At 38.8% G+C, this 26,295-nt stretch overlaps 2 protein-coding genes across 7 annotated transcripts in view; both read right to left on the reverse strand.

The window, feature by feature from the left end:
- The window catches only part of CAPS2 (calcyphosine 2), a 35,516-nt gene extending 16,226 nt beyond the window's left edge, over nucleotides 1-19,290 (reverse strand). For 3 of the 6 annotated variants that reach the window (XM_015283083.4, XM_040651118.2, XM_040651123.2), the window contains exons 1-9: nucleotides 17,901-19,290; nucleotides 15,624-15,670; nucleotides 14,627-14,672; nucleotides 14,388-14,507; nucleotides 9,695-9,868; nucleotides 7,334-7,456; nucleotides 4,413-4,480; nucleotides 1,793-1,912; nucleotides 822-896 (exon numbers count right to left, since the gene is read on the reverse strand). In XM_015283083.4, the coding sequence (XP_015138569.2) occupies nucleotides 822-896; nucleotides 1,793-1,912; nucleotides 4,413-4,480; nucleotides 7,334-7,456; nucleotides 9,695-9,868; nucleotides 14,388-14,507; nucleotides 14,627-14,672; nucleotides 15,624-15,670; nucleotides 17,901-18,215 (1,088 nt within the window). In that variant the 5' untranslated portion in view covers nucleotides 18,216-19,290. Of the gene's footprint in view, nucleotides 1-821; nucleotides 897-1,792; nucleotides 1,913-4,412; nucleotides 4,481-7,333; nucleotides 7,457-7,766; nucleotides 8,555-9,694; nucleotides 9,869-10,677; nucleotides 11,124-14,387; nucleotides 14,508-14,626; nucleotides 14,673-15,623; nucleotides 15,671-17,614; nucleotides 17,722-17,900 lie in introns of those variants that run through there. The other 3 variants (XM_416102.8, XM_015283096.3, XM_015283112.4) reach the window with 3 other exon arrangements.
- On the reverse strand, nucleotides 18,933-26,293 carry CCDC107 (coiled-coil domain containing 107). The gene is made up of 7 exons (XM_046898957.1): nucleotides 26,261-26,293; nucleotides 25,873-26,174; nucleotides 24,398-24,599; nucleotides 23,130-23,196; nucleotides 21,827-21,917; nucleotides 20,206-20,315; nucleotides 18,933-19,611 (listed from the first exon to the last, which is right to left on the reverse strand). Exons 1-7 carry the CDS (start codon nucleotides 26,291-26,293, stop codon nucleotides 19,340-19,342), a joined length of 1,077 nt encoding a protein of 358 aa, XP_046754913.1. The 3' UTR covers nucleotides 18,933-19,339.
- Between the last annotated feature and the right edge of the window lie 2 nt (nucleotides 26,294-26,295).

Genomic DNA, 26,295 nt, shown 5'->3' on the forward strand with positions numbered 1-26,295 from the left:
AAAGAATATTCACGTTTTTACACATATACACATTTAATTCAACCCAAACACAAATAATACCTCTATTTTGAAGCACCCACTTTGTAACTACTCTTGCATATTGCACAACCTTTTTTTCCTCTCAAAAGCTATGTACTTTCTCTAAACCACCGTAGAATTCCTCTTCTGGATTTGTGAACAAATCTATATGCAATATTCTGTTCTCCATCATGTTAAGAACATCTTTCAAGGCTTCATGCTTTAGTAGATCAATGTAATTCTCATTCATTAACTAAAGGATTACCTAAACCTGGACTGTTGTAATTATTATGGTAAATGAAGCTGTCCTGCTGAATCCTTGGCTGTATATACAGTTCACTGCTTCAAAGCTGAAGAACATGTTTATGGCACCACTACTCAATTCAGATCTGTTTCAAAGCTGCCCTAATCCTACAAGGTTTAGTATGCAAGAATCCACAAACAAGACACAAACCCATCCTTTCCATTCACAGTGGTTGCCACATACTAAGACGAGACCATAGAGTTTTCCATTAACTGATTTGCAGCGGTTGTTCTGCACAGACACCTCATTGTCCTCTGACAGACATGATGGTAACATAATATGACTTACGCATCTTAATGCTGTACAATGCCACTATGAGCCAGGTCAAATTCTGTATTATAAGTACATATGTATACAAATATATCTACACTGCATATTCATTTTTTTTCCCTATACGTACAACAAAGGAAGCTCATTAAAATTAACTATTTCAAAAGAGTTACAATCATTATTCATACATTCACAGAATTGAAAAGTCTCAAAACAAAATTGTAATTACCTAGATACAATCCTACTATCAAATCGTAGCTTGTTAGAGAGCATGTTTTCAGTTAATCCTGATTTGGTCCTTATTCTGTAAAAATAATGTGGCATGTTAGTGATATCTATGTGGCCACAGTACAGTATTATATGAAATTCAACTGTTCCAAAACAGTAAAAAAAAAAAAAAAAAAAGTAAAATATGGTATCCGTGGCAACTGGCTGAAGAGATGATCCTTGTAGTTGAATTAAGAAGCAACTCAGAGTTGCAATGTGGAAGGCACTCTGTAATTACATCATATGAGAGTACATCTGCAGAAAGTGCAGACGTGAACGGGATATTTTGTTTACAAACACTTGTCAAGAATTAAAACTCTACCACCCATCATGTTTGCCTGCATGTTGAGAAAGATTAACAGAATAAAACCAGGAAACGTAGATTCACATTTCAACATGAAACGCTGAAAATCAAAATGTTTTCCCTATTTTTCTTAAGCCATTGGAATTACAATTTCAATACTTGCAGGCCAGGAATAAAATTTAAATGCCAATACAGTTAATTACTGCAAAAGAAATCAAAACATGGAAGAAAAGTATGATTACACTGTGAAGATCTACATTAGCATTTATAGATGTATATTTATGCAATTTTATGCACCTCAGGATGGTAGTCTCTAAAAGGATATGACAGGATCTCAAGCATTCAAAAAAGGTTGGCAAAACTGTGTGATGAACAATATCAATATAAGATTAAGTTGGTTCTCCCATGTTTTATAAATACAATGAATCAAACATGATACACACAGAATCCACAAATAAGGTCCCACTAGGCAATTATACAACATAAGGAGTCTAGAAAGAGATGAAGCTGTTGGTTCCAAGGAATAAAGGAATAAAACACCTGGAAAGGCAAAGAGAGACTCTGCAGAACCCAAAATAACAAAAAAAAGAGAGAATATTTCTAAAAAATGACCACTAGAGAAAACTTACTTCGTTTCATGCAGTGTTCTTTTTCTAAAACGCATGGGTGCAGTCCCAAGTCCCAAATGTCCCTGAACTTCCTTGGAAACATCACCTCGCGTGTTTTGTTCTGGATCACTTATGACAGCTCTGATGAAAAAGAGCAGGGATAAGCCCTCTAACTTCTATTAAGTTGGTACTTCAGAGTTTATATATTCTTACTTAGAAAAATAAAATTAAAAAAACTTTACAAGAATAATACAACAATAGCACATTGACCTTAGTCACGTAGTTGAAAAAATCTGGGGAGAGTGGTGTTTATTTTTTAGGGGGGGTCTTTTTGTTTGTTTGTTTTTATTTGTTTTTACAATTCTGAAATCTACTATTCTAAATCAAGTATATGAAATAACAATCTGGTAGTGAACACGTATACTTCGCATGGATGCATTTATTACTTTATTTCCTTAGAATTATGGAGATTTTTTTATTCTCCCCTTCCTCATTTCAGTGAATATTCCATCTTCAATTTTCTTTATCCCCGGATCCCTCCAAAATCAGCGATAGGAGTTCCTAGTACCAGCTAGCAGCATCACCCAACAAAAACACAGGCACTTCCACTCCCAAGGCACTCACCCAATCTATAGGAACTCAAAGTCCCATCACACACATAATAGGTTAACTGGATTCTGAACATTCTGATATTCTCTGTAGCTGTTTAACAAGTAAACAAAAGGAAAGAATCCTTAAAAATATTCTCACTATTGAAATAATTCATGATCAGAAGGAAAAAAAAATTTTGTATGGCTAATACAACTTATGTTTATAAACTTTCTTTCTGATCCACATCATCCACGGCTGTCTTTGCGCATATCAGTTACAGCTATTTAACTGCAAGCTTGGCTCTATAAAAACAAAGAACCTTTTGCACTTTCTTTAATAGATTTGCTATGCAATAGTTTTGAACTGATCTTCCTCAATTAATATCCGGCTCTCTGATACCAATTTGTTTGGCAGTTCTGGAATGGTTATATACGGAAGGTAAACAGAGAGATTTCTTAAATTGAAAGTTCATCCTGATGCAGCTGCAGCACTACTGAATATTGTTCTGACATTTGCCAACAGAAGGGTTCACAGCAGAGAGGTATACATGCAAAAATAAAGGGAAGCAGCTGAAGGAGATTAAGTATAGAATGAACATCGGTGATCCAAGATGCAAAATACTTGATCCAACATTGAAGATCTGAAGAAACACTATAACAAAACCAATACCTTGCAAGACAAGCAGTGCCATCATTTACCCCTCTTACATCTTTGTAAAGATTTGACAGAGAACAAGCTTTTGTTTTCATTGGTCATTTCTGCACTGAGCATTGTTTCTATGTTCTAGGTTCTTAGTTGCGCTTACAGTGATGTATAGAATTTAACATGGTGGCGGATGGCAATCTTGTTTCCATCATGCTGATCACATTCTTGATATCTCAGTTTTTAAACTGTGTAAAAGCCCTAATAGATTTTTATACAATTCAGGTTGCTAAGCTGCAGTAGGAATTGATACAAAGAAAAACTTGAATGAAATGCAATATTTATCTACTACTTCTCTGAAAGGGTGGTCAGGCACTGGAATGGGCTGCCCAGAGAGGTGGTGGAGTCACTGACCCTGGTGGTGTTAAAGAGCGTTTGGATGTTGTGTTAAAGGACATGGTTTAGCGAGAACCATTGGTGAAGAGCGAACAGTTGGACTGGATAATCCTTTGGGCCTTTTCCAACCTTAGCAATTCTATGATTCTATGATTTAAACCTCAAACTCCCAAGACCTGATAGGCTGTAATATCAGCACAGACAAACACAGAGTCAGCACAGAGTGCAATATATTGTAGAGCTACTTACATAAAATTTTTAGCAAGCATAAAGTAATGTGAAATTATGTTACACCAGTCTATACCATCTCATAGTGCCATGACCAGACAGCTTAGGTAAAACTCTGAAATATTAAAGCATGCGTAGAAATGAGAACAAATTTATAGGAACAACAGTAAGGAAAGATTTCTTTATTGTACTCATCTTCTAAGTTACTTTTTTTTTCCCCTTAACCTATGGTGAGATCTTTCTATATAGAATCAATGATTTCTCAGAGCTGAAGGGGTAGCAATGAAGTTAGGAGAGCTTCCCTGTACAACCTTGATCAGTTAGCTTCATTTGCTCCTTTTTTTTTCCTTCATGCTTAACATTGATATAATACTCTTTCAACTCCAAAGAGATATTAATAGAAGAATATTAATAAAAGTAACAGACTTAGGACAGAAAATAAAAAATAGCTGTAACAGCAGGCATCCATATATTTTGCAGAGGTACAAGAGGGTTATTTATGAGTAGTGCTGTTACTGTAAAACCCTTAAAGCTTCGGGTAAAAAATTATCAATTTTTCTTAAAGAAAAAATGAACTTAAACATAGCACTTGAAATTGAATTTTTAATTCAGGAGTCTTTTAAATGAAAAAGAATTCTCATTTACAGGGATTTTACAAACAGGAGCACTACATGATACAAGTTGCAACGAGATGATCAAAACACCTCCTAGGCAAGAGAAGCCACTCACAGACCTGAATTCCTCTGTAGGGAAAGCTGTAGTTTTACATTAAAAATTCACTTACCTGGATAACTGATCCAGCATCACTTGTTCTACTACAGCCTGTTTCTTTCTCTCTGCCGCAACATCCTCCTGTAATGGAATAACAACCGAAAGCAAAGGACAAGAAGCACTTCAAAAAAAAAAAAAATAGCCTTTAAGACAGCATTCAGAGGTCTCAATCCTATGAATGTTACAACTAATTTGGAATTTTCAAAGGGTTTTTTTCATCTTTTTGAATAGAATCCTATTTCTGTGACTAAAAGACAGCGTCTCCTGCTACGCACTCAGATTGTCTGTGCATTAGCTGACAGTAAGTATGAGAATTCTGATATTTCTGTTGTTTTTAATTACTTTTTAAAGTACAACAGAGCCTGAGGAAACTAATGGTATTCTGGGTATCGCGGCTGACACAGATCCCCATTCAGAGAGAGGGACTCTATCCCCAGCAATGTTTAGCTGAAAGCTCTTTAAAGATATAGTCTCAATTCTCAGTTCTTATTTGCTGCATGCCAGAACAATTTGCTGCTGAAACAGGCCAATCTGAAAAACATTTTCTTGTAAAAGAACGAATATCTGGAGGAGGAAGGCGATTTAGCAGGATCTTACTGCCATTTTGAGAATAGGATAACACTCAACCACAGTCTTGTGCCCTTCACTGTAAAGTGTTCAGTTATCAATCACAATTCATTTCACAGAAAGAGAAACCGAAGGCACATGAGGATGCCTAAGGTCAGCATGAAGGCCATTGGCAACAACCAGGCTCTGCTATCTTGCTTCATTTCATCTTCCAGATCTCTGAACTTTTTCACTGCGCTGATAATTGTTTTCATTCCTCCCATTTTACTTATGAGAAAAGAGAGATTATCCTATCTGAATGGTTTAGGCAACCTCTTCAATGACTTGTAACATGTTCTGAAGCTGAAGAATTATGATATTTTTATGATTACTTTTTTTTCCTGCGTAGCTTATCATGCACCAACCAAATTCTACATACAGCAAGCCTGCCTACAACTGAAGAACAGAAAGTTGGCTTCCAGACAGCAGGTAACTGCAAAGGACAATTCATAAGTTCACTAAGATAGGAGGGCTGTTCCAGAAGTAACACCTCCTATTTTATCACGTTAGTCTGTGACATTAGAGGTGAATGTTGGTGGTATGGCATTACAAGTTGAACCTTCCCACCAATATCCCACTGACATCCATCAATACTTTCTGAACACTTACGAAGACCAAACAATATAGCAGCTCTGATCGGTTAAAAAGAAGCAACTCTTTCATCCACAAAACAATTGTTGATAGAAAAACAACTTTTCTTCGCCCTAAAATCCCAAATTTATCATACATAGTGTCCATATGCTTACTGTAATTCATCTTAGATAAGGTAACTCTCATTCCAAACCTCAAGAAAATTTAGAAGAAAATCTATTTTAACATTAGAAGTTTTAGTAATGATTATAGTGAAGAAGAATTTTAAAAATATTGTGTATTCTTAAGCAAATTTTTAAATGTACTTTAAAAATCAAATGCCTACAATGGAGGCAATACATATCCAATTTAATTATTACATAAGCAGTAGTTACTTCTAACTTTTTCCATTATTACCACTTCTATCAGGAACATGAGAGAACCAGAGAGATGCTCCTAGGAAGAGATAGGCAGCCTGTATAACCACGAGTGCTAATCAGTAACAGAAGGGCTTCAGGCAGTCCCTCAGACACCTGCTGGCTTCCTTTTAAAGCATGCCAGCTGCAGTGTACCTGCCATTTGGCTGTCCTGCACTGCTCCTTTTATCAGTCTCTTCAGTTCATTTGATTTAGCAGTAGTTATTCTAACAATACTTCAAAACTTCCCCTCCTGCCCATTATACCCACTGTATTGTATAGATATTTAGATTTATTTTAGAAATAATGAACAGGAAATTCTTCGTAAGAGAACTTTCTGAAAAGATTTTCTGATCATGAAAATGAATGGTGACGTCAATAGCATAATATCCACATTCAATTTAGCAGATCAAGAACTCAAACATATGTTTGCAATGACATGAACTTCAGCGCACAGTAAGGAACAAACAAAATAAATGAAAAATTATTTACTTTTATAGTCTCATAAAATTTATCATAGCTTATTATTCCATCGGGATGTTAGAATGCTAATTCTGTTCACTAATACCTTCAAAATTCAGTTATGGAGGCCATCACTCTGTACATAAAAATACTGAATCACGCAGTACCTAAAATCTTAAGATTCTTCACCACTTTAAATAACCCCAAACTTAGAATTTAGCCTTAAATGGACAACACTCCGGTTGAACAGTTCTAAAAAGAGTAAGAATTGTGTCTATTTAAGAAATAAAAGAAACATACTGAGTATGTCAACATAAGAGAAGTTACTATTTCCTCTTGTAACAGCAAAGCCGTATCTGTTTCCAGTTTGGGGGGCTACCTTCTCCACAGAATTAAGAAGGATGAGAGGAAGCCAGAGAAGATCCAACAGAGGATCAGAAGGAACTGAAAAGAGAAACTAAGGGAGTTTGGTTTTGTTTAGTCTGCAGAGGAAGCAGGTATGGGGTGTTCTAAAAGCATCCTACAATCAAATGGCAAAGATGACACCGTCAAACTTTTGGGGTTTTTTTTGGATAGTTGCCAGCCACTAGGACACCAAAGTCACAAACTGGGCCTTCTGAGGCTTAACAGTGGGGGAATAGTGAAGCAGCACAGGAACACGTTGTTTATAGATGCTGTAGAATTCAATCCACCCTTGGAGCTTGAAGACATCCAAAGCCATAGCTGACCTGATCCAATGCCAACAGCGGTCCATACTGTTTACAAAGAGGGTTATCATCACATACTCCATTCCAACAGTTAATGAGGAAAATTAGGATTAACGAGGAAAATACCTACAAGTATAGACAGTTAACAGTCCAACAACAGCCAAAACACTTACAGCTTCTGATTTCTTCATACTGTGTTGCGTATTGTAAGGCTTGCTTGTGTAGCATCGTTGCAGGAGAGCTTTCTCATCAAGAGCTGTAAGATCATCACTGTGCCCATCTTCAAACTGCGAACCCTAAGCAAAAATAATTTTCAGAAACCAATATATTAACATCAAAACATTTTTCTTAATTTATTAAAAAGCATTTTTAGAAGTTTCTTTATCCTACTTTTATGATAATTAAAAAGGCAAAGAAATTGTAAGCCTAGCTTTCTATTAAAACAGAAGTTACAGATTTTGCTCACTAGTGTTGCCTTCCAGCTTCTGAATCCTTTCTATCTTTCAATCATATTGAAACAAGCAAACAAAATCTCAAAAAATACCATGGTTCTACAAACTTTGTTAAAACCAGGAGCAAGACAGGGAGAAAGTGAACTGTAAGTACCTCTCTGAAGAAGACGAGCTCTCTCTGTTCTGTTTAAGAACACTGAAGATAAAGCAAAAGATTTGCCATCAGGTGTATAAGATCTCAGTCACACGGGTGCTGCTTTTTGATCAGCAAAGAAGTTAAACTACAGTCTGGATAGGAGAAAGAACTGAAGCATATTGGTGGACTGGCTCTAAGAGACTTTTAAATCAGTCTGAGTACATTACAGAAGTATTTTCCACATGGAAGATATTTTTAAGAAAACTGACAAAGGAGACTGTATTTACAGAACTTGAAAAAGAAGAAGCATGGGAGACAAATCAGTAGGGGCCAATCATTATTTATGTTGCTCTAGGAACAGCTTTTTGGGGGGAAAGAAAAGTTACAAGTTTCATTAACGGAATAAAATAATATCTTGAAATCTCAAGAGGGTTTGACTTATTATTTAATAAGATAGTAATAACGTCTAGCAGAATAATTTTCTTGGTTAGATATTATATTGAGATCTGCCACAAGAATTGACAGACACAGCTTCTGGTGCTTGGCATTCATCTCTCTGGAATCCAAATGCACTAGAATGGGCCAGTCCTGCCTTTTCCCGCTGTGTTTAGGCTTGTCGCCTATTCCTTCAGTTTCAGACTAACTTGACTACTCACATAAATACCCTTTTGATGGGCTTGCAGAACAGTATATAAAGGATTCACTCCTTGGAAAACAGATGACATCAGTGTCAAACTGGTGTGTAAGAGTAGAAACAAAAGCAAAAGTAATGCTACAACAGAACACCAGAATGGACATTCCTCCCCACCATCAAACATAAAAGCACACTTAACAAGACAACAAATTTGTTTTCTTCACTCAGTTGTTACTTAAAGTACCCATAAATAAAGGTTCTGTACGTCCTCCAAGTATTATCTGAATATCAGAAGTGTGGCTCTAAGGGGAGAAAATCCTTTAAAGTTTTAAGTAATATGAGCAAAAGAGACCTTTGCCCAAGCAATAAAAAAAAAAATCTTTGTTTTCTATGAAAACATTTCTCTTCTTTCTACTGAACATTAAGCAAATAAAATAATCTCATTGTCAATTGCTACAAACTTTTTATCTGAAAAGCAATAGGCACAGCGTATTAGCTCAACGTCTATATATTTAGCCATTAATATTCTGAATATTATGTCATTAATACACTGAAAAGGTCATCTACCCTCAGCACAGTCTAGCTTTGACCAGTCCTCATAGAATCTGCTCACTTCTGTTTCCTGTTCCTTGCTGAGTGCCTTTACTCAAGGACCTGATCTTCCCTCGTTTGCTGCTTAGTTTTACTGTAAAAACAATAAGGAAACCTGGTAGAACTAACACAGCTTGCAGTGCAAGCTTTGCAGACTACATGTGCTGGATCTTACACAAGGTCAAGGCAAAAAAGTACAGATATTATTTTCCATTATTTTAGCTCCATATTTCTGTCCATTTTCAGCATTAATAGTTCTCAAAGGTTCAGACAACATATTTCATCATTTATTTTCTAAGTCCTTGGTACAAATGTAATTCAACAGAATATTCGGGGGGGGGGGGGGGGGGGGGGGGGGGGAGCCTGAATGCATTTCCATATTTGGAAATAACATTTTACCAAGATCTTTCCCCTGTCACTTATCTTCTTAGGCTCCAGGCTCATCCCCATCAATCACATTAAACTCAATGCCCAGCCTAGACATGCACTATGAGGGCAAACGTTACGTTAGCAGAGAACAGAAGAGTGACTGAAGTAAACTTCCTGTATTTGTTATTCCCTGCTCAGTGTTAAATGCCAAAACCATATATGGAAACGTCTTTAAAACTAATGTACAGAAGAATTTTTTTTTAATATATGCACATGCAAATCTCTCTACACACTGAATAAAATACCAACAAACATTTACCACTTAAAAATGCGATTACTACTTTGCCAGCACCTCTACTGAAGTTCCTGGACATGGGAGGTGGTTTCTTTTCTTTTCTGCAGTTCTCTCGGAGTACTGCTTATACTCTTCCTTCATATCTGCTTCATACTGATGATACTTCAGTTTATATTTGTCTGTAGGGGTTGGCAGATTTTCTGGTATTGTCTTCTGTTCCAGAACAGAACGCTAGAGGAAAGAGTAATCAATATAAGTGCCTCTGGTTGGGACCTTAGAAAAGAACAGCATTTTTACAACTCCCAATCACAATAACTGCTGAAACTATTTGACACTATGATTCACGTTAAGAAAATGCACGACTGCCAATTCATGCTTCATTTTCATAGAGTTCTATGAATTCTGCCTTTTTTTTAATCTAAGAAGTACACAGCCAAATACGTTTATGCAAAGTTAAGATTCATCAGTGCTGTATTGTAGGGCAGCGCTAAGACAAATTAAACAGGAATTCTGATAATTGATTTTGAATGGCTGAAACTAGGCTGATGGACTGTTCTCAGTCAAAGATTCCAATAGGAGAAGAGTGTAAGGCGATCTACTGTCTTTCTGAAATCATCAGCTGAGAAGGCTGTGAAGCCAACTAAGTACCTTCCTAACTTTACATTCCTTTTGGTGGCCTGTGCAATGGAGGCTGATGAATAGGAACAGTTGCAGTATGATAAGCTCAAGACTCCACTCTTCTTTCTCTTCTAGAATAACCAACACCTTCATCGTTTAAGTGATATCTCCTCAATGCTAACAAAAATAAGATGGCCATATCCAGCATCTCTACTTGACACATCTCATCTAGAGACATCACTAAACAGTCCTGTTCTAGAAAATTGTTTTTTCAAAAAACTCGGAACTTCAGGATGTTCTTTAAAGGGCAACTTTCTCATTCAAAAAGGAATCCATGTCTCTTTACTAGTTAATCCCTGAATGATAAGACCACATTCAAATTATTATTCCAAAAGTGACCTATTTCGGAAAGATTTACTTACACAGTCTGTTACTGGGAAAGCTGGAATAGATATTGCTAAAGGAATGCTCAGTCAGGGCACCAGAAGCAAGCAATGCAGAAATAGAGGGTATTCGCTGAGAGGAATATGATCTTAATATTTCAGAATTGCTTGAAAAATCTTCTCCCCAAAAGCCAGGCAAAGAAAAAATAATAAGAAGAGAGAGATTGCAAAAACAGAGTAAATAAACAGAAGATGCATTACTGTAAATTTAGCACTACAGTATTTGAGACATAATGAAGGCAGAAAGGGAACAGATGGTAAGGGAAAGGAAGAAAGGAAGAGGAATTCCTTCAGAGGAATTCCTTTCCTCTGGAGAGGAAAGGAAGAAAGACCTTGAAACAAAGTCATACCAACCTTTTGTAGCATTCCTGCAGCTAGATAGATTTACTTGTATGAACTTCATATTGAAAGAAAAAAAAAAGAAGTAGAACAAGTGAAACTACAGGCATCCAGAGCTAAGAAGAGTATAGCAACTGAGGTATGTATGCACTGTGACTATAATGCCATACAAAGGAAAATAGATAATTTGCAGTTAAAAATAGAATTGTTTGAGTTGGAAGAGACCTTTGAAGGTCCTCTAGTCCAACTCCCCTGCAATGAACAGGGACACCTACAGCTAGATGACGGTTGCCCGGAGCCCCATCCAGCCTGACCTCGAGTGTCTCCAGGAATGGGGCTTCCACAACACTTCTGGGCAACCTGTTCCACTGCTTCACTACTCTTGTCATAAAAAACACTTTCCTTATACCCAATTAAATCTCCTGTTTTGGACTGAAATCTTTTCCCTGCATCCCATCACAAGAGACCCCAATAAAGAGTCTGTTTCCCTCTTTCATATAGCTCCCCTTTAGGTACTGAAAAATCACTATCAGGTCTCCCCTGAGCCTTCTCCAGGCTGAAGAGCCCCAGCTCTCTCAGTCTATCCTCACAGGGAAGGTGTTCCATCCCTTGCATCATTTTTGTGGCCCTCCTCCAGACGCACTCCAAAAGGTCCACGTCTCTCCTGTGCTGAGGACTCCACATCTCTATGCAATACTCCAGGTGAGGTCTCACCAGTGTAGAGCAGAGGGGCAGGATCACCTCCCCCAACCTGCTGGCCACACTTCTTTTGATGCAGCCCAGGATTTGGGTGGCACTCTGGGCTGTGAGGGCATATTGCAGGCTCATGTTAAGCTTCCCATCCACCAGCACCCAGAAGTTCTTTTTGGCAGGGCTGTGCCTTTTCCTTTTGTTCCCCCAGCATTTACAGGTGTGTTTTAAAATGTGTATAAATACCTTTGTTGGATACAGAGACATTCTGAGAGCTAAAGCACTCCTAGTCCAGTTATCTCAGTTTGTACAATCCATATATATTGCCTAAATCAATGAACATACTCATTAGCTGTGAACTCTAAGAAACAATGAAAGTGTTAGGCTTCAGGTAGCATGCAGAAGTTTAAACAATAATAAAGAGTAGGCGAGAAGCTGCAGTAAATCAGTGTTATTTATATTCAGAACACCTCTTCCAAAAATACTTCTATTTGTTCTTGTGATGGATGTTTTTTATGCTTTTCTATTTTTATTCACAATTTTACTAGTTACCTTCAGTAAGACAGGATGAAGTAAAGGAGCCTAAAGGAGGAGGTGGGGGTAGAAAGGAGACTGTGCCTTCTCTGGAGGAAATGACAAGATCAATCAGGAGAGAGACTCTTCTGCAAAGCGCGGAGGACAGGGAGGCACAGCCTGGAGCAGCAAACTTGCAGCCCAGAGGCTATAGCTTATATTGTGAAACTGCAAGGACCAGGCAGTGTTTAGCAAGGGCAATCAAACCAAATCCCCTCTAGAGACTGGCCTACAGCAATTCAAAGTGTTTGATTTTACAGCACCCTTGAGTACATGCAAGAGACACAACATGCAGGGATGAAGCTACATACAAACTTTTTAATTCTCTCCTACTCTACACAGCTCTATATTTTCTCTATTAAAAAAAAACTACTAAATATTTCAGATTTAAATATATTTTGTTTCAAGTTGAGAAACCACTTGGTCATACAGGGAAACAAAATGATGATACTGGCAGATTCACCTTAGATTGCCAGCCAATCTGGAGTCCTGCCATACAGGTCAATAAATTAGGAATAGAGATTGTATGTAAATGTATTACTAATTGTTTTCTCTCTGGCAGCACTAGTGCTCTAGGCAGACATAGTCATTCAGTATTCCTTAGGTTTAAGTTAAATATTTCTGACATAATAGATTTTTAAACAGTAGAAAGTACTTCCCAGTTCTTCCAGATAACGCTGGTTATCTACCCCAGATAAGTTGGGGTATTTCCTGCACTCTAACCAAATAAAAATGCACAAATAATGGTAAAACATTACAAAGTTTATGTAAAGCACATGTCAAGGACAGAAAAATTTACTGGTACTATTCCTCCTGAATGAGCTTAAAAGCTCCAGATAGCGAACCTCTCAAGTACTTAGGGATCACTAATAGAGAAGCGTTGTATTAAGCATCAGCATTTTCTCTCTAATCATCATTTTTGAAACATTTTCAAAATACTATCGGATGTAGAATGACAGATTAAGGAGACTGTTAAATAAGTTACTTCCTGCAACACAAAAGATGTTGAAACATACTACACTTTCAGACCGTTCACTGCTGTGTTTGCTACTCAGTTGTTCATTTTGTCAGTGCATATTTTTTAATCTATTTTACCTCTGTTTCCATCTGAAAAGACATTCTAGAAATGTGTTTAAATGAAAAGAGAAATTCAATAGTAATTAGCAAAATCTCGGATGTATGGAATGGTCAAATAAAAAACTGTCACTTGTATTTTTTTCCAAACTTAACTCAGACCAATGTTCAAAGGAAAACTTTTTTTATTCAGAGAACAACTGTAATATCTGAGCAATTAATTCTTACATTTCTTGTACTGGATGCTGATCCTGAACAGTGCTGTAATTTTTAAATCAGAATGTTTTACAGAACCATCTGTACTGCTGATATTCCCTATAAAGCATCTAAGATTTGCAGTGATTAAGTTGTAGCCAACCAGAAAAAAATGCTGGTAGGTGATGGGGAAATTTTAACAATGAAAGCGCTCAGACCAATTGAGCATACTTTCAAAATTAATATCAAACAGTTATATTTTAAAGATAAGAGACTAAGAAGAGGTCTGAGAGAAGTATCTGTACCTAATTCCAAAAGTTCCCTTTGCAAAAGTAACTGTTATTCCATAGCAAGAATACTTAACTGTTTATATGCTTAGGTTGTTGTCTTCAGTCATATGCTTAATGACCACTATCGATTCTACCTTTTAACTTTTTTAAGTTAATGCATTGCTCAGAAAGATAAAGCAAAGTTACATGCTATCTCAGTGCTACTCGGTTTCTCTGACAAACTGTTAATAAAGCTAGTTATTAATATATCTCTTGCAAATGATTATGAGCAGAAGGATAAATGCATCCACCAACAAAGATGAGCTCAGGCATTAAACAGAAATTGGATTGTTGAAATATGCTATGGGCTTCTCAGTAAAAACTCCTTTGACAAAAGTATTTTGGACCATTAGCATTTGGATATGAGAATTTAATCGGAGAAAGAGAAGAACAAAAAAACCTGTATGATGATACTAAAATATTTAACTACATTTTCCAAATTACTACCGAAGGGGCACATTTTAAACAGATTTGTTAAGAGAGACTGACCTGCTGAGATGGTAGATGCTGCCCACGTGGCGTTTCTAACGATGTTCTCCAATCCAAAGATGAATTTAGAGAGCATGTGTGAGGAAAGCTTCTGCTGCATGGTATGTAAGAGTTCCCATTCTAAAACAAGAAAGAGCAAGCGATCAATTTTTTTTTTTAATATTCAGAAGTGTATTTGGTAAGTTCTTACAACACATGAATTCTAAAAACCATCCACGACCAAATTAATTTATAATTACCTCATCATCAGAATCTCTCAGCCTCCCTAGATCTAGGCACGGCACCCTGCAGGAAGTTAAAATGATTTTAGGAACAATATGTTTTCTTATTTTTCCAGTTACATTAAAAGCAAACTCCAATAGTTACTACTATTAGTACCTACATAAAAGTTTCCTTACAACTAGAAACAGCCTACTTAGGAAACGTCTATTAGCCCCTCAGGAATCAGACACTGAGCCCACCTCCTTCACACCAGCAACCACAAAAGGCCCCTGCAAGGTCCTCCTTCCCTCCCAGCCTCAGACAGCCCCAGCAAAGCTTCACTCACCACCGGGAGCTGCTGCAACAGATTATAAATGAAGAATTCTTATTTCCATTTTCCACAGCAGGTCTGTGGAAACATCCCTCTACAACTAGTCACCAGAGAGCCCACAGGAGAGCAGTAATTCCTCAGGATGCAAGCCTTCCCAATTATCTGAACAAGACTAACACAACGGAAGCCAACTACGCAGTGGGAGCAAACTACACTTTAGTGTGTGTATATACACACATACACACAAACACACTGCTACTTAAAGAAATGAAAACATCACAGATTTATTTAAGAATTTCTGTGTCTTATGTCTTTACCTCAGGTACCCCCTGGGGGACTGAATTTTACTGCCAGTATTTCCAAACAACCCTATTATAACAAGATTGCTTCTACAAATAAGAGAGCTCATTAATTTCCAGTTGTTTTTCCATTACAAACTGACTGACAGTACACAAAAAAGTTGAAGTTCTTTGATGCAGATCTGAATAACACAAGGCCATAATAACACACAGTTGTAAAATAACGTAGAAAGATACAGAGGCTGTAAGGCACTTCACTAATGTAAATAATGCATTGAACATTTTTGCTTTAAATATGTCACAGAAAACAGCCTTAAGATTTCACGCAACACTGATTTACATATCAATACAAGTGTATGGTGTGAATTATTAAAGAAATCTGATGAAGACCATGAGCAGACTTACTCTGGTGGGCGAGGACCCCGAGCAGCACGTGTATCTGGTCTCCACCCCTAGAAGGACACATTATTACATGCTGACAGAGATCAGGAAACAAACACAGGGTTCTCTCTTTCAGCCCACCTTGATAGAGAATCAATGCCTCCAAATATCCGTCATATGTATTTGACTGAAATAGTACTAACAAAAGGACAAAACAAAAACTTTTCACTGAAAGTTGATTCTTACAGATCTTGAGACAAGCATAGTCAGTATTTGTCAATACAGAAAGTTTTCTAGTCATTAAGAATACAAACAGCATCCACACCAGCTATTAATACGTTAAAAATAATCCATGTTCCTGGCATTTTGGTCATACAACCACTGCTCACCAGGTTTCAGGTCACACAGTTCTCAATGGCTGGAATGTTTCTGAGACAGCCCATAAACCAAAACCACAGCACAGACGGACAGCTGGCTCACATCGAGCCAAAAGTAATTCCCTCAGCTGGCCTTCCAGTTGGGAAAAAATATATATATATGTGGTCTTCAGATGTTCTGCAGCATATTGTTTTTTAAAAGACCTTAACATATAGATGTCAGCATTGCAGCCTGAACTGTGCAAGCATCCTGCTTCCAGCTGTGGTGTAATGCATGCATGATTTGAAAGCCATCACAGAACTGGTAAATACTTTCCTCTCCACACACCCTGGCAGCACACCCCTGGAAAGGAGAGTTCACAACTGAGCACCACCACCCTCTGGTGTCTTCAGAAAAGGTATTTAGGTTTGGGGGGAAAAAGGGAGAAAGAAAAAAAAAAGAGAAAGAATCTCTGTCAGGGCGGCCACACATAATGAACACCACCACCTTGTGGTGAAATACGTTAAAAGCTTTTAAGGGATAAAACGCAATCTCACTCCTCAAACTAAGCAAAGTAAACGAATTCTGGTCTTCTTTCAATAATACAGTGTGCTGTCTCATGTATTTTTGCAGTGCATTAAATCACAGGCTTTTCTGCAGCATTTCAACTGCCTTTACGAAAGAAGAACACAACACATTTAATGCTTTTTCTGAGAGTCATCAAATCAGGAATAAAGCAAACTCGTCCTGAAGACTATGAATGTTTACTTGATGGACACAGTCTCAACCTCATTTCAAGCTACTATTTAATTTCTCAAGCCACAGAAAGTCATGCCATAAGGAGTCTTAAACTTGGAAACTGACACGCATAAGAAGGATGTTTCTTTTACAACCTGGAGTAAATGCCCAAGTTTTTACAAAAAATATGGAAGGTAAATGGGTGCCCAAGGGCTAAGGGAACACTGCAGATGAAGTTTACTTCACTGCATACTTTATGCCCACATCTGTGAGAAAAATCAACTGTTACAAGAAATATTTACTTTACCTATAATAAAACCAATGGCTCTCATAATCCAAGATCACATTTACTCTAGTCAGCCTTTCAAAAATTAACCTGGAAGTCTCTGCTACTCTCTGTGAGGGCTGTCTACCTATCTTATCTCAAAAGATCAGCCATTACCTAAAAAATAAGATTACCTCTCATAATGAATGCTAAGCACTGGGATTTATTTCACACGAAGGCAGTGTGGAATCATGCTTTCTGAAATTATGCTTCGAAGGCTGTTCTACCTTATTGCTCTTTTGGAAAACAAAACGCAGTCACAGCTGTCACCAGTTTCACCAGGAGCCTGGAACAGCACAGAGCACAGGTTGAGCCCTTGCTGCAAACATCCTTTGTTCTTGCATTCCCCAGGCTCCAGGTAGGTACCCAGCACGTTGGTGTGCTTCTTTCTGAAATCCTTCTCTTTATGTGAGAAACAGTCATGCTGAATTACCATATTAAACCATCGCCTTTTGTCAGAATTAATTTCTTTCTAAGTTTTATATTCTACTGAATGCATTGAAGCCCTAAACTCAAAACCTTAGTGTATGGTTAAAGTTCTGTAAAAAACTCAGTGTAGGGACAGAAAACAACCACACACCCTCTGTTAACATACCTGACATTTCTTCCCTCTCGACGACAGCTGAGTCTGCCTTCGAGGGGATGCAGCAATTCCTTTCACTTCCAAATCCATGCAAACGCAATGACAGCCTTCAGGATAAACTGAAAAACACAGCTCACATTTCACCTGTTTGCCCTCCCTGCCGGACTGCTTTCTCCTTCCATCTAGCGAACCTAAACCCAAAGCTTACGGCATATTTTCCCAGACAACAGACACTCCCTTTTTAGACCGCCATCCACGAAGGCTGACCCCGTTTCCACCCCCTGGATCTCCCACTCACTTCACCAGGCGGGAAGCGCGCCCACGCCGGGTACGCAGCCGGCCGCGCAGGACTCGCTGAGACGGCCTCCCAGACGCACGACCTTTCTCGAGGCGTTGGACTCAAATCGACACAAACTGCTTGGCACGGCCCCAGCCCCTCCCAACGAAGCCTCAGGTGGAACGCAACGCCGCTAACGCCGGGCAAGCCAGGGAGGGCCGGAGCAGGGCGGCCGCCCCAAGCGTCCCCGTGGTAACGGCGCCCCGCCCCGCCCGTCAGCCCGCCCCTGGCCATGCCGGGCCCTGCACTCAGGCTCTGAGAGGGCCAGAGAAGCATAGGAAAGGGAGCGGTGTGAATGCCTGTAGGCCGACTTGTGCAAGAAGGCAAGAGTCACGGCTTGGCTATTTAAAAGCTACGTACTTCTAAGACCAAACATCAACAGCACCCAGGCAAACCGACCTCTGAAGTGATTTGTGCAACTGAAGCACGGCAGTAGCATAGGCATGCTCATGGAGTGAAGAAAAAATGAAGGTCTGGATAGAAATGATTATGGCAAAGGAGGAGAGGGGAAAAAAAAGAAAAAAGGAAAAAAAAAAGCTTCTTTAAACATTGACCTTGATTGTACCACAATTAAGTGGCACAATACATTAGAACACCCAAGCCGTACAGTTCCTGAATGAGCAGTATTAATACATCTGTTATTACCAACTGACAATAACAGCACGTTACAATGAATCAGGCCAGGTTCCATAGTGTTAACATGAAGCAAGGACACAAATACTAAGGGGTAACAGTCAATGATGATGCAGCTGCCAAGTTTAACCAGTGACAGCTGTGGAAAAAAATAAATAAATGAAGTCACCCAGTGTAATGCATTAAGGCTCACACTGACATTAAAATTGTACACCATTCCTGAGGAGACAACATGAAAATTATTTTGTGTTTGTGGCTAAATTTCTCGTCCCAATCAAGAAACTTCTCTGTGAACACAGCTAAGGCCTAACCTGTAACTGTTTCTCATTTCCCCTCCATCCAAAGACTTCCACAAAGAGCTAAATTCATCAGTCGTGCTCTTTAATGAACCCAAGAAGTCACACTTCAAGTGGTACTGTGCTTACTAATTACAAAACATGAAGCACTATTCTTTACAGTCTAAATTACAAGATATTCCAATACTTCAGTGAAGCATAAGATTACAGTGTATTATATACAGAATACAGAAATATTTTTTATAGGAAAAAATAAATAGATAAAATATGTAAACATCCCCAGTGAAACTTTCCTGCCATTGAAACCAACTGCAGAGCCATCACAGATACAAGCAGTTTTAATCCCTCTTTTCAAAGCATATAGCAGTGCACATAACTTCATAACTTCATTCAAAACAGTTTAAAGTGCATACAACGTTGTGAAAAAAAAAAAAAAAACCGTAAGCTTTTTAAGTTTTACACATGCAGATTTCATTCATATTTATTACGTCTCCTCAATCCCATCTCTGATTCTATTACAGCCTTGTTTATCATTTCTTGGTCTTCCACTACATCTGTTTCAAACTGATGTACTTCACATTCATCACATAATTCATGCTCCTCTATTCTGTAATCATCATCAACATCTTCATGTAAATCTTCATTACTGTCATCTTCTCTGTCATTCATTTCTTTCTCTTGAGAATGTTCAGCAAATGATTGAAGGAGATCTTCAAGTTTCTCATTACAAATGTGGCTGACATCTTACAATTTACCAAAAAAAAAAAGTTAAATTACTGGACAGGTTCCAAGTGTAGAGGCAGTTCAGAAGTAAAATATTTATTTCTATTTCCTCTCTTTTAATAAAATTCAACTAATGGAGAAACTGCCAAAATTCTAATGAACTGTTCCTAACATTTAAAATTTCTCTTGGACTACTATTCACCTTTTGGAAGATTCCAAAGGAAACTAACACACAAGTTGCTGTTCAGCATAACTGTGCAAGTATTGCCCATAACCTCCAAGGTCCCCCCATGTGGGCATCCTCAGACTAAAGTTAGATCGATACTAATAGGTTGCTCAAGGACTCTCATTCAAGAAGCTTGCTTCTTGAAAGCATAACATGGCAGTTCAATGCATTCTAGCATTTTTTCTTTAAAAAAAAAATAAATCAGTGTATGAAAAAAAAAGTGATACTAGATTCCACCCAAACAGGAAGAATAGTACAACTGCAGAATAGAATTAATTCTACACTCATCTCACCTAAGATGCAGGAGCTGAACATTATCACAGAAAGATGTTGACTGTTTTAAAATGTAAACTAATTGGATAAGTATACCACTGAAAATTGGACATACCTGTCATCTGGTTTTCTGATTTATCCAATCCGCTTTCTTTCATCAGTCGTCTAATTGATTGGATCTGTGTCATTATTTCATCTTTCTGCTCACAAGCTAAAGCATTAACACTAGAAAAGAGACGTTATCAACAGCTGAAAGATCACCTTAGAAATGACTACTTAATAACAATGCATATGATGGCAGTATTTCTTTCTGTACATAAATACAATACTTAGTTTAGCAATAATTTTTGTCTAGTTTTTCTTTGAGAACTTCTCCCATAAAGATCTTGACAGATTAGAGAGCTGTACAATCACCAGCTGTATGAAATTAAAGAAGAGCAAGTGCTAGATTCCATACCTGGGACAGGGCAACCCTGGATATGTACAGACTGGGGATGAGAGGCTGGAGCACAGCTCCACAAAGAGACCTGGAGATCAGTGATAAAGCCCGAGGGAACAGCACAGAGCTGTATCAGGTTCAGTATCAGGAAAAGGTTCTTTACCAGGGGGTAGCTGAAACAGGCTGCCCAGGGCAGTGGTCACAGCACCAAGCCTGATGGAGTTCAAAGAACATTAAGACAATGCTTTCAGACACAGGGTTTGAATTTGAGCACTCCAGTGTGCAGCCAGGAGTTGGACTTGGTGATCCCTGTGGGTCCCCTTCCAACTCAGGATATTCTGTGATTCTACGATCACACACACACATACTGAATAATTTAGTTGTTGAATTCAAACAGTGGAGATTCAATCACTCAGGTTGAGTAATGACTACTTAAAGAAACAACAACCCAATTAATTTTGGTTTTAGGAGAACAATGCCCAATACAGAAAATTTCAGTTTAGATCATTTTCTCATTTATTTCCTGTTTTATTTACTCTCTTTCCTCTTCCTTATGACTACCAGAAACTTGGTAAACAAATTGGCCAGTGTATTTACTATTTAATAGTTTCAGTATATATTAAGCTCGGAAGTATACTAAAGGAACAATCATGAAATTCTGCATGTTTTAAACCAGGCTTCATGAAAGCTGTCAGGTCTACACAGAATGTAAGGCACAGATACTTTTATTTCTGGTACATGCATAAGGCCCTACCTTCTTGAAGAAAGAACATCTTACAAAGCTACAAAGAGGTAATATTATCTATTCCCATTTTTTCACTACCAAAGATCAGTTGTGTTTCTCTCCAATGCACACACTCAGTTCAAAGGCTTTTTCAAAACACAGAAATAAGCAGCTATACCTCGATAACTGACTTCATCTTCTAATGACATCAAAATAAAGAAAATCATTTTTGCTACCAGAAGTGTAATTCCCATGAGAGTTTTCAAAGGCTGCTAAGCTTGTGTATTTTTCAGTATTATTCTCCTCAGTCCACTTTACAGTTTAACTTGTTAAGCAACAGTAATCTGATTGCAAGTCTGAGCTTTAGCATTTATGTTGGTGAACAAGGAGGTGTTTGCAGAACACTATAAATGAAAGAATGGGTATTACCTGCAAAATGCTACGTAAACAGTAACTAAGGAAGGTTCCTAAGCAATATTTTCTACCTATATCTCAGAAACGTGTTATTAACATTTTGCAGAATTTTGCTTAACAGAAGACGGATACTAACTAAAACATTTTTGAACCACTCACCAGTTTGACAGTGGATCCAACTGAGTCAACAAAGAATTTAACATTTTCTCTGTCTGTGCCAGGTGCTGCTCCAACTCTAAAAGCTGATGTTCTAGCAAACAGAAAAACAAATTAAAAAAAGAGGGAAGGAGAAAGGAGAAAGAGAGAGAGAGAACGCTACATCGGAAGTGTTCACAATGCCAAAAGGATATTACTTTATACTTTAAGAACACCAACTTTACAATGCATGTCCAGAAATCTCTCTCATCCAGTAACCTATCTCTAAACAGTACCCAACACAGGCATACCTTGGTAGAATCTGAGTATGCGACTGCTACTTTCCCAACCTCTGGAACTATGCAGTTTTAAGACTTCCTGAGTCAAAGGCCTTCACGCCTCATACTGCTTGAGGGCCTTCATGCTTCATACTGTCATTATTTTTTTTACTCATACCTTGCAACTACATTCAAGTAGTTGCATTCAACTGGTGCTTAAGGCGCTAGCACTGAGAGGAGTAACTCCTCCTGAAATGCTGTGAAACTTTGAAGAAAGGAAAACACAATACACGAGGGTGGTGAGTAAGCAGCATAACAAATCACTGCCAAAACCAATTACAGGTCTGCTGTACGGTGACACCAAAAGAGGCTGCTAGTTGTTTAGTTAACTAGAAGCATGCCCATATAAGGGGCAAGAAAAAGAATATGAACAGTACAACTTTGATGTGCCTTAACTTTTTCTCCAAAAGCAAGTTCACTTCTTGGTGTGTCCAAAATACACTGAATCAGACAGTCAAAGGTACTTTTGCCTCATGAAGATGGCATCACTTACTTCCTCTCCTCTATAAACATATCATGGCTTTGATCTCTAATTTGGCCCATAAGTAGAGCAATCTGTATAAGTGTTTTATGCATAATATTGTTATATTTTCCTACAACATCCTACAATTCTAAAAGGTGTCATATCCTACTTAACACTCTAATCTAATGGAACCATTCAACAGGCATCAAGTGACAAAAACATTACACATTACAAGGCAGAGAACCACTACACAATGAGAAAACTGAAACCATTATATAATGGTTCTCTGCCTTGTATTACTGTAACTGTTTTAAAGAATAATTCCATCGAGGGTTTTCAACCAAATCCAGTAAGTGTTTGAAATATACAGAATAACAAAATGTTTTTTGTCCTTTTCTAATGGCACTAAAGTATCTGAAAAGAATGTTCTTGTTGAGCCGGAATGTATTCATGAAAATAAGTAGCTTTGTTTCAGCAGGAAATACATGTACTTGGTGAATGTGTGCATTCTGAATGGGAATCTTACCCGTTTCCTTTGCCTTCTCTTCTGTACTCTTTTCCTTCTCAGAGAGATTTTCTTCGTGTGCCTTCATCTTTAATAAACAAAATTGTGTTAAAAGATTACATAAATATCCTCATATTAAAAATAAAAATACATTGAGAAATTCACTGAAAGTAAACAGCAACTGTAAAATTTGTGCTCCATTAATGAAATTTCATTTCTGCTTTGCCTTCTTGCAATATAAACGTAACAGTTCTCTTCAAAGCAATGAAGTATGACTGAGAAAAGTTATAAAAGAAGTAGCTGCTTCTTCATCTTCAGTTTTACAAAATTAATGGAAGGAACCTTCTAGATTACTATTAATTAGAAGATAAAACTCTTTTTCTTAAACTAATAAAAGTGCCATAAAAATATTATGTTACTATAAAAACACTTTTGTTTCAGGCCTGCAAGCGCAAGTGTATGGAGTCATAACATCCAACATACAGTTTTTATGACATTAAATCTTACTTACAACCTAATTACTTTTAGTATTACATTTATTTTTAGACCCAAACTGTTCAACTTGTACCTTCATCTCACTGAGTTGTATTCTTCTCATACAGAAAATGATATGAAACTGACTATAGATATGAATAGACTGTGTATACTGCTGTTCAGGTTTAAGTTTGACTTATTTTCTCCCCCTGAAGGCAAAGAACAATATTCCAGGTGCACTCTCAGCTGTGCAAATGCTATACGTTATACCTAACAAGTGTGATACTAAAACAACTAAGAACAAATCGATCATGCATTCTCCTTTCTTAATTCACTAATGGTGCAAAAGGTATTGCATTTCATGGCTAGCTGTCTTTGTTACAGCTGCCTGATCAAATGAGAGGGGTCAGGGTGGGGAGAAGTTCTAGAACTGCTCATTATTACTGCTCACTGTTCTATTCAGTTGCTAGCCTAAGGCTATTATTTTACAGGAATCGCCTCATTGCCATATTCCAGCTCATTCTGAAGAATGAAAAATATTGATAAAACTTAAATTACAGCTTCGGGTAACAGCGCTGTTCATATTCTCAGATTCTTTTATGAGACTGGGAGAGGAAGCATAAGACTCTCATTTAAGTGTCTAAAAAAGATAAGACCAACGCCTTCATTTGGAAGAATCACATATGCTACTATTTTAACTATGGCGTTTATGCTAGAAGACAGACCAAACGTCATTATACAATCACATACATGCGCTCAGAACTGGGGAGAAAAAAAAATTCCTTCCAATTTCAATAATAGTATTTATGTCTCACCTTAAGGAATTTGTATGCTGCAAACACTCCCACTCCAAGAGCATACAAGGGCATGAGTGTGAATGCTAAGTCTCTGCCATTTCCTCTTGTCCTCTCACTCTTTATCTCTTTTGCCACTGCATTTCTCATCTGCTGAATACTCTGGTAAACACTACCTTCAGGATTTCCTGGATTTGGGTGAACTTGATGAACAGTCTGAGGACTACCTTAAAAGTTAAATTGAAAGAAAGAAGACAAGATAAAAAATGAAATCAGAGGTGCAATCAGTTTCACAACCAGAATTAACTTCTTTCCTTCCTGTTATCACCTTTACTCTTCACTCCAGCAGATAACGTTGTCAGCTCTACATTCAAGCAAAGTTATCAATAATCAACCTCTTATAAATAGAACAGAAGGTTAAATCTGAGGAGGAAGGATTCTCAAATTAAGTTTCCATGTTCCTTTAAGATACAAGTTTTGTGTTTCTCCCTTCATAGACATGTTGACCAACACAGGCACAAACCACAGAAAAGATAGACATACAAAGAAAACATTTTAATGCTGTATTACTGCTTTGGTTCTTTTAAGAGTAAGTACAATCTTGCACCATGTTCCTTTCTGTCCATTGAGTCCCTGCTGAGACCAGAGCAATTTCTGCAGCAAGGCAGCAGTTGTATTAAATGTGAGGGGTATTTGTGGAACTCCCTTTTGGAAAAGGCCATCCATCCTCATCCCAGGGGGACAAGGTCAGAGATGCTTATGGCCAGCACAGAGAGAAATTTACCCCAGAGCTGTCCCTGAGTGTCTGATTCACGATGTACCCTGCCAGGCAACTCAGGCTGCTTGAAATGTTAAGTAAGCAAATCAACAGACTATATATGTGCTGTGGCCACAACAGCTTCCCATTTACAGCCACGAAGTACTGCCCAGGATTTAAATGCTCCCCTCCCTTGTTTGCTTCCTTTCTCCCATCAGATACATGTTTGCCCTCAAAGAGAAGGCTATAGGATTATAGGAACGGAAGGCTGGCCTGGCAGGAGCAGGCCACAGTGCAGTGCCCTCCCAGCACAGCCCACAGTCAATCCTGCACAACCTGGGCCACAGCAGCATCAGAGATGCTGCAGATGCCAGCAGTGATATGTGCAAGCTGAACGGGTAAGGGGAGAAGAGTTTTCATTCCCGCAGCCAAGGCAATACACCTATCTGTTCATTACACTGACCAGCATCATGCATTTCGAGCAACACGGTTTCATCTATACTCCGTAAATAATTTTCCAAAGACAAACAAACAGCAACCAGAAGGACCATAAAGGAGCAAACCATAAAAGTTGAAAGCTCACACACACTGCTGCTGGGGCACCGGGCCCAGCTCGCTCAGGTGGCCGTAGGCATTCCCAACACCTCCCTCAGGGCCCCCTCCGCGCCCAGGGGCACTCCTCGGGCCCACCCCTACAGACACGGCTCGGAGCGGCCCCTCTGGCAGCGCGGGCCCGTACCTCTGTGCTGCTGCTGTTGCTGCGGCTCGAAATGGCCGGGTCCGGCCCTGCCGCCCCGCGTAGCCCGCCCGGCCCTGCCGCCGCCTCCCCCGAACATTCTGGGCATAACGACGAGCAGGCAGAGCACCAACACCACCGACACCACCGCCTGCTGCGGCACCGACAGCACCATGGCTGCCGCCGGACCAACGCCCGCCCGGCCGCCGCGCAGCAGCGGCGCGGAGGAGGAGCGGCGGCCGGGCGGGGCGGTCCTTGTGCCGGCAGCACGCCGCCCCTTCACGGCTCTCGCACAGCTCGGAGCGCTAAGCGGCCGAGACCGAGGGAACGGGAGTGGTGCCGCACTCGTGGTGGTCGTAGGGACCTGTCTGTGTTGCGCACCGCACGTTACGTTCCGGGCCGCCGAACGTTCTGGAAGCGGCATCG

The sequence above is a fragment of the Gallus gallus genome, chromosome 1 (assembly GCF_016699485.2).
Source record: "Gallus gallus isolate bGalGal1 chromosome 1, bGalGal1.mat.broiler.GRCg7b, whole genome shotgun sequence".
NCBI lineage: Eukaryota > Metazoa > Chordata > Aves > Galliformes > Phasianidae > Gallus > Gallus gallus.

Bases quoted from the DNA above. Each gene is read 5' to 3' on its own strand.
- CCDC107 (XM_046898957.1), bottom strand. From the start codon at position 26,293: ATGCCGCTTCCAGAACGTTCGGCGGCCCGGAAC. The intron at 24,600-25,872 runs GTACGGGCCCGC...CTTTTAAGGTAG, and splicing joins GCAACAGCAGCAGCACAGAG to TCCTCAGACTGTTCATCAAG. The intron at 20,316-21,826 runs GTGAGTGGTTCA...TCTCTTTTCTAG, and splicing joins TTGGATCCACTGTCAAACTG to TGTTAATGCTTTAGCTTGTG.